This window comes from Carya illinoinensis, chromosome 8 (assembly GCF_018687715.1).
Source record: "Carya illinoinensis cultivar Pawnee chromosome 8, C.illinoinensisPawnee_v1, whole genome shotgun sequence".
Classification (NCBI taxonomy): domain Eukaryota; kingdom Viridiplantae; phylum Streptophyta; class Magnoliopsida; order Fagales; family Juglandaceae; genus Carya; species Carya illinoinensis.
In genome coordinates, this window is record NC_056759.1 from 35,957,544 (window position 1) to 35,965,696 (window position 8,153).

The following is an 8,153-nucleotide window of genomic DNA, read 5'->3' on the forward strand; positions in this document are numbered from 1 at the left end:
GCTTAATCAACTATTCGTTAAACAGGGGAAGAAACAGATGTATTGGTCCTGAATTCAAAGAATTGTCTCTGGGTATATTCTATCAAGTCTATGGCAATCTTCAAGGAAAAATAGAGGTAGTGGGCCTAAATTATGAGGCATATGCCACATTGTTCCCTTTGAAGGAGTTTCAATTTAGCTAGGAATTAGCATCTATGATGATTGAGGTGTCACTTGCCAGAGCAATGATTTGTATAGGAAAATTTGTATTGCAATATTTCAAGTATGTATACATAGGCACCTCCTCAATTCTCATCTGTCAAACATCGCAAAGTTTTTAAGTAAAATACATTATTTAACCACAAACTATGATATCAGAACATTGCTTGGGAGTATGATTACTGGCTACAAATACCAGACAGTTAGGTCATTAAGCAGCTTCAGCAAAACCCAGTCGAAGATTACCGAAGTCAAAAACTGTGTGGTAAGCCCCCATGAATACGTCTCCAAGAATCCTACAAACATGTAGCTTCAGCATAAGACATGAAGCTCAAGGCAAATGCACATGAGAATGAATGTTAACATAACATGCATTAATACTTGGGGAATGCATGTATGGGGTATGTTACATAAGAGAATTAGTAAGATATACCAGAGTGGACCCCCTGGAGGAGCGATATCTAGAGCCATAAATCCACTGACGCATACGGTAGAAAGGCCCTCTCCAGTTCTCAGAATATACTGAAATTTAAGGCAAGTTGAAGTAGTTACAGAACAATAATTAGCTATTGATATTTGAATGTGAAGTGTGAATTATACACTATTTCCTGCCTTTTCATCAACCTAACAACTAAGTCAAGCTTCTTGTTATACTTCACATGGATATCAAGAGTACAGCTGCAAGTGATTCTCTTGTCTAACCCTCTGGTTGTACTATATTTTAGTGCAGAACAAGGCAGTAACTGAACTCAACAAATCGACATAACAAGCATATCCTAAGTACATGTTTCACACCAAAATCTAACCTGTTCTGGAGCGAGATTGAAAGTTTTGTTGGCGATGGTGAATGCAATATTTGGCCTCTCTGCAATGCTATCGCATTCTATTACTGATTCTCCTGCTGGACTTGGCAGTTTCTCGCACAGCTAAAGATCAAAACCAATGTTTAACATTACTTAATTTAACTTATGGCTAATTGTAGCTTCTAAATGGTGTATGGTTTTAGAGTATGATACTGTTGGACTTTTTGCTCCTTTGGTTAGTCCCACATGGATGGGAAATGGGAAGGAGCAAGCTCTCAAGGCTTATAAATAAGAGGCTTAGCCTCTTAGTTTAAGTGCACCAGTCAAATGCTTAACTAGTAACTTTTGACTCTAGTTAAATTCCTCTGTTGTCTATTTTTGTAAAATGGGAAGAGGTGTGAGTTAGAGTTTTTCTAGTGGGGAAAGCTTTGTGGGTGTGTTTGGGGTGAGGGGAGAAATTATGTGATTGTAATAATTTTTCACATAGTATATTTTCTTCTCTGGGTCTGGTGGTTTTTTCTCCTGTTTTGGAGTTTCCACGTAAATTTCTTGTGTTGTTATTATTTCTCTATTTTTCTTGTTACTCCTGCAAAGGGTAGATCCTAGGGGGGGTGAATTTGGAGGTCCAAATTCCCAACAATTGGTATCAGAGCCACTAGGTTCTTTTTGTGGGGTGGAGTTTTGGTGTGGTAGTGTGGATACGTACAGTCTAAGTAGGTTCTGTCTAGGAGATTGGAAATTTTAAGTGTGTCCATTGTGACCCTCCAATCTTTCCTGGGAACTGACTTAGTGAGGTACTATTCATTTTTACGGTAAAAATTCATCAAGACGAGGTTAGGAATGAGGTGGAGAAATTGGTTTACACAAGGTGTGGAAGGGCAGATCAACCCCTGAAGTCAGCAGTGATTCTAGCGACTTGTGAAACGGCTAGTACAAGGAGCTGGTTCGGCAAGTGGCTCCAAGTCAGTAAATGGAGATACTGGTATTGATGCTAATGTTGTGTCTCTCTCCATGAAAAATGAGACATGTATATCCTTATGGCATGCTGCTAATTCCCAAAGTTGCCATGATAGAGGATGTGTTAATATTAGCGAGTCCACAAGTTTGCACACAGGCATTGGTTTGGCATTGATGCAGGGTGTGTGGTGGAAATTTATGTCGATGGCTGATGAACTTCCAGGAAAGCCAAACGTGGAAGTTACACCATAATTTTCAGCAAGGTTGTTTTCGACATGGGCCGAAGTGAAATGCTTGGAATTGGTTTATTCTAAGTGGGTATGCTTTTATGGTGAAGCATGATAGCGGAAGTTATGAAGATCTTCATTGAGGTGGAGCTTGGCTGTAGGACCAGTCAAAGTCGCAAGGTGGAGATTGTTGGACTTTTTGCTCCTTTGGTTAGTCCCACATGGATGGGAAATGGGAAGGAGCAAGCTCTCAAGGCTTATAAATAAGAGGCTTAGCCTCTTAGTTTAAGTGCACCAGTCAAATGCTTAACTAGTAACTTTTGACTATAGTTAAATTCCTCTGTTGTCCATTTTTGTAAAATGAAAAGAGGTGTGAGTTAGAGTTTTTCTAGTGGGGAAAGCTTTGTGGGTGTGTTTGGGGTGAGGGGAGAAATTATGTGATTGTAATAATTTTTCACATAGTGTATTTTCTTCTCTGGGTCTGGTGGTTTTTTTTCCTGTTTTGAAGTTTCCACGTAAATTTCTTGTGTTGTTATTATTTCTCTATTTTTCTTGTTACTCCTGCAAAGGGTAGATCCTAGGGGGGGTGAATTTGGAGGTCCAAATTCCCAACAGATACATCATTCACGTATTTGAGTACTTTGTCCTTTGTTCCCTTCTGTCTTAACTGGTTGTGGATCCAAATAACAGCCGTCTCACAAGCAGTGCACAAGAGTTCATCCGCAGGCAATGATCCATTCCTTTTTCCCTTCTCAATCACTGTCTCAATTCCAGAGCTGCATATAATTTGGTTCAACTTTCGGTTAGATGAACTGTTTAAGAATCTGGGATCAAAGTCCCTCACATTTATTCAAACTTGAGGATTTCAAGTGGAAGAGAGACAGTAGCATCAAGTTGTTGCTCGAAAATCATGGTACTTTTGCATCCGTGCATTTTCTTCGACTCATTTCTAATTTGTATTGATGTGACGTTTTGATTCTTTTAAACTCCTTGTTTGGTTAACCAATACCAAAAAACTATCTCATCTCATCTCAACTCATCGTTACAACTTTTTCAAATTCCAATATAAAATATAATAAACAATTTAACTTTTTCAAATCCCAATATAAAATTAATATTAAAAAATTATATTATAATAATATTTTATTCATTACTATTTAAAATATCTCATCTCATCTCATCTAATCTGTGTAACCAAATGGGTTTGTAAAGGCATATAATAAGAATAAATAAATCACAATGAAATAGTAACACCTGACCTTACGTACTGTGCCCCGTCATAAAGACATATTCCAAGCTGTGAACATACCTTGTCGGGTAATACCTGCAAATCATGGCAAAATAGAATGTCGAGAAGTAAAACTGGGTACACAGAGAGTAAAAAGAGAAGTAGCTGCAAATACAATACATAAAAACAACTCACCCCAGTTACTAGGAGATCCCATATTGAGTCTCCATACTGTGTTACAACTTGCTTGCATTCTGCACTCACGATTCCTTGGGCCCCGATGGCGTGGTTTATTTCAGTTACAATAGGCTGCAGATTAAAGTCAGCAAATGATTGTTTAACCTCAGAAGTAACAAGTAGAAAGAAGGACTTGTTGTAGGATGAAAAAGAAAAGGGTAAATAATAGAAAAATATGAAAAATCTTAAGCCTGGAGGTCCTTTGGAAAATCATGTTAGTTTGGAAAGATCAAACGGCATACAGTTGGACCAACAAGTAAGGACGTTCCTGAATCCACAATAGCAGCACAGCCACCCTCGCAGACACCTGAGATGAATATTGATAAAATGTCAAAACTGAATATACATTCTTGTCAGAAATTAGAGGAAACAAGTTAGTTGGGATTTACTGAGCTTCAAAAGCAGACATCAAGAAGTGCTGGCTTGCTTATAAAAAAAGGGCTAATTTATGTGATTTTTGTTTCTTTGGTTGTGCATGATAGTAATAAGCATCAATTTCCAGGAATTTTTAAGCAAAGCATATAGATATTGATAGGGAAAGTTGGAAACTAGAATTTCCTGCTGTTTATCCTCATGTACTTATTTTGATAAAGATTTGCCAATTCTCATTTAAATATAGCAACACTACCATGGATAAAGTGCTACAGTCACCTGTGGAATGGCCCCCAAGGAGGAAATCTCCAATTTCAAACTGGAATCAAAGAAAAGAAATTTTGAAACTATCAATTTACCATGTCCATAGAAGCAAACCCACGGAAAACTACTACTTTTCCTGACATTTCTTTTTAAAATTTTCTTGCCTGCCAATAACCCTTTTTAGTGACTGGAACATAGGTGTGGTCTCCTTTAAAGTGCTTTGGATCAACACCACCAAAGACAAGTTCACCTCCCTCTTTTGCATCCGGATCCTGGTTAAGCCAGAATGAAAAAACCTCCTCCTTTACATGACCTTGCTGCACCATATTGTACCTGCATTCTATTAATGAATCAGTCTAACCAGGGATGCAGAGAAGTTGAAAGATGTTACTTTATTCTGTTATAAATAATTGAATACAATCGTTCACATCAAAGGATAAACAACTTTACCACGCTGGCACAGCATTCCCAACTGAAATCTCCTGAAATCCAAGTCCAAAAGAAGGACGGACTATTACAAGTGAAACATTATAGCAGCCATATGAAAATGCAGTTTCGAGAAAACTTCCAGAGAGGGACATAAACAGAAAGGAATAACTCACTTGATCCTTGACAATAAGACCTGCCACTTTAACACTGTCTTGACTGAAGAAACCAGCAATTGATCCAGATCCATATTTTATTTCGCAAGATTTTCCTGGATTATAATTCAACAGTTATATCATCAATTTCATATCAGAAACACCTTTGTAACATCAAGTAGCTTGTATTACACACAGTCATGAACAAAAAACTACAAAAGCATGAAAACAAGATACCATTCTTTTTATATGTTCTGGACCGGCTTGACCTGTACCTAGAATGGAAATAGCAAGCTACCTGGAAATTGTTATTGTCAGTACATACTTCTGTATAGGTTTTGATACTGGAAGATGACAGAAAAATAGAGCAAAACTTACAGAAAATAAGCATTTTGATGATGGAACCCATAGGTTGGAGCTGCCAGTATCAAATATGACAGTGAAATTCTGAGGGGGCGTGCCAATTCCAATTTGTCCGAAATATTGAGCACCAAAATAATTCTTCAGAGTTACTATAGCTTCATCTGAACTACGCAGATAATGAGGCATGCCTCGTAAGCCCTCTCTTGATTTCTCTTCTCTCGCCACTCTGTCGGTTTTGATACTTTCAAGATCCAGGCGTCGCTTCTTCAAGGCAATCCTCACAAGGCCATTAGAAGTAGGAAGAAGTGAGCATGTCAAAGCCCATATACAGAAAGCCAGAGGAAGATACTTATGTCCCATGTTTAGTGAAATCCTGCCAATAGGGGCGACTAAGACAAGTAAGCAGCACACCCATTTTATATGGTAAACAATGGAGAGATGATGCATCATTCTGGTGTTAACATAACATCAGAAAATGCCAATTGAAGTTGCTTTTCGGTATACTAAACACTGGATATAGAGTAAGTAAACAAGCATCACAAATGGAAAAATTCACCATATAGGATTCAGATGTTTCCTAAAACTAACTAGAAACCTATCTGTGCCCCAGTAAGTAGAAGAAAATGTATTTGAAAAAAGCATCTGGGCATAAATATTAAGCTAAGGCAATCATATCGTAGGATATATATTCACTTTTTAAAAAATAACGGCATCAATAGCGTGCTAACATCAACAGAGTGCTACACTTGTAAGGGAAGAAGAGGCAGCAATGCAGATCTGATGAGCCATAAACAGTGCCCAAGGACCCCTATCAACAGTGCATCAATATCAGTGCCCGAATGATTTACTGTAATCCAAGTGCACGAGTGATTTTCTTTAATCATTGCGGTTTATTACTATATTATGCACCTCAAGTGATTCAAACAATACAAGGCTAAGTCCTTAAATTACAAACAGAAATCCCCACGACCTGCCAAACAGCTCTGGAAGATTAGACAGAAATTCACCATCACCAAGCCCGCGAGAATTCTACTAAAAGTGGAAAAGAGAAAGAAAAAGAAATCTATGCTGAGAAAGTTCCATGCCAAGAAGCTCGATATATGATTCAGAGTCTCACAGCAAAGCAAAGAAAAAGAAGAAGAAGAAGAATAAAGTAAATGAAAGAAAAAGATTTATTATGAACACATGGAAAGACCATTTGGAGTTGGAAATCAACAGGTACTATGATCACTTTTCCCAAGTGCTGCTGAAGAGTACTAGAAGTCAAACCTTGCTAAGCTTGAAGCATGTACAAATTAATGCTGCGAAGCTATCAGAGATAATGAGTCAGGATCTGAGTAGTATCTAGACGCTCCATCATATATAGGAGAGGCAATGTAATAAAGGAGGAATATATCTCACACCACACCTTTGTCTTGAACAACATAAGTATTTTACTGACCAAGGGAAATCATCTTACAGATTGTTCGAACAGTTGCAAGCATTTAACACGCCTTGTAAATTTCCCAACAGCATATATAATACAGGACCGAGATTTCTGATTGTATTTAATACATGTGAGTTGATTCCTCTTTTAAGGAAGACTAAATCAGTTTAACTCTTTGATTCCTGTTCCTTTTGTGGCTAGAAAACTCAATTAGGAGACTACTCAAATCTTCACCTTGACTTGAATGATGACCATAAATATTTAAGAGCTCTTTCCTTCAGAAAAAGAAAAAAAAAAGAGATAAACAAATATAACAAAGAAGATAATTTCTCTATATTACAACGCATCACCACTCAATTCAAGTCATATTAAGACATTTTTTGTTATCTTTTTCCATGATAACTCCTTTTGCATTTTTACTAAACCGTTATCATAAACATTTTCTTCTGGATTAAAAAAAAAACATTCACATTCTAAATATCTTGCACATAGTAATCATGCAGACATCAGGGTTTTGCTAGGGAGTAATTTACGCACAAGTCCAAGACCGTGTCTCATATTTTTTTTATCAGAAAAACTGCACTCACACACGTTAATCAATGTGTTGTCATTTGTCTTGACTGCCATGATCTGTATCTCATAATTTAATATGAAGAAAGCTCGTATCAAAACAATGAAAGCACCAGCTATAGGACCTTGCTTACTCTTTTGGGTTTGGTGTGGTCATGAGGCAATAACGAAGAAGTTTCCACAAGAAGTGAAGGTTTGGACAAGAGAAGAGCAGGGTGGCATTTAAATTAAGCTCCTCTCCCGTCTTGAAAAATTCTCTAAAATCAGGACATAATAATTCTTTCTTCTTAGTGGTAACGTATCCTCAAGTGCTAGCTAGAAAATGACATCCAATATGGCTGAAGCCTGGATGGCAGGCTACCATTTTTCATTTGCTTTGTTTCTTTTGCAAAAACAGCAGAAACGGACAATGAGAGTGTAATGAAATCCAGAAAAGTTGTTGGCTAGTTGGCCTGGCATTTCGGACGTATATAGATATATGGACTCGTGCAAGCAAACTGGTCCATTAGTCAGTACTACTCCAATCATTTGTACTCCTATAGTCCTATGAAAAATTTACCCCAAAAGTTCGTACCGTTCTTCGTAACATTTAACATAAATGCATACAACTACACCGATTGCCGAGTTGCTAGTAGTTCGGAAAGTTTCTTATCTCACACAATTCTTTTTACATAGGAAAATACTACTATGACCCTCTCTCCTTGCCTCTTCAAAGTGATCGTGGGTAATATTTTTTTCTTTTTATTTAATGATTAAGAAATTGATTTTAAATATATTAGTGTATTCTTTTAAAATATTTAAATATATTAAAAAAAATAAAACCAAAATGTGAAGTACGGTCACAGTGAGCGGTGCACTCTAAGCGGCAGAGTGGCACCGCCCTTTTACATAACTAATGAAATCAAAAGCTTATGCAGATTGTGCTTG

At 37.3% G+C, this 8,153-nt stretch overlaps 1 protein-coding gene across 4 annotated transcripts; it reads right to left on the minus strand.

The window, feature by feature from the left end:
• Positions 1-213: 213 nt before the first annotated feature.
• LOC122317979 (cyprosin-like) lies at positions 214-6,751 on the minus strand. 4 transcript variants are annotated; one of them, XM_043135083.1, is made up of 14 exons: positions 5,959-6,083; positions 5,246-5,603; positions 5,105-5,165; positions 4,889-4,983; positions 4,737-4,768; positions 4,451-4,619; positions 4,302-4,341; positions 3,893-3,957; positions 3,609-3,722; positions 3,445-3,509; positions 2,805-2,961; positions 1,005-1,124; positions 632-720; positions 214-494 (listed from the first exon to the last, which is right to left on the minus strand). In XM_043135083.1, coding segments are annotated over exons 1-14 (1,452 nt in total). In that variant the 5' UTR covers positions 5,961-6,083; the 3' UTR covers positions 214-409. The 4 variants fall into 4 exon arrangements, with proteins under 4 accessions (XP_042991017.1, XP_042991015.1, XP_042991016.1 ...); XM_043135081.1 differs by lacking the exon at positions 5,959-6,083 and adding an exon at positions 6,500-6,751 and having other exon boundaries at positions 4,737-4,983; XM_043135082.1 differs by lacking the exon at positions 5,959-6,083 and adding an exon at positions 6,201-6,396 and having other exon boundaries at positions 4,737-4,983.
• Positions 6,752-8,153: the final 1,402 nt, after the last annotated feature.

Coding starts and splice junctions, on each gene's coding strand:
- LOC122317979 (XM_043135080.1), bottom strand. Junction 3,723..3,892: donor CCTTACTTGTTGGTCCAACT/GTATGCCGTTTG, acceptor TTTAATCTGCAG/CCTATTGTAACTGAAATAAA. Junction 2,962..3,444: donor GACGGGGCACAGTACGTAAG/GTCAGGTGTTAC, acceptor AATTATATGCAG/CTCTGGAATTGAGACAGTGA.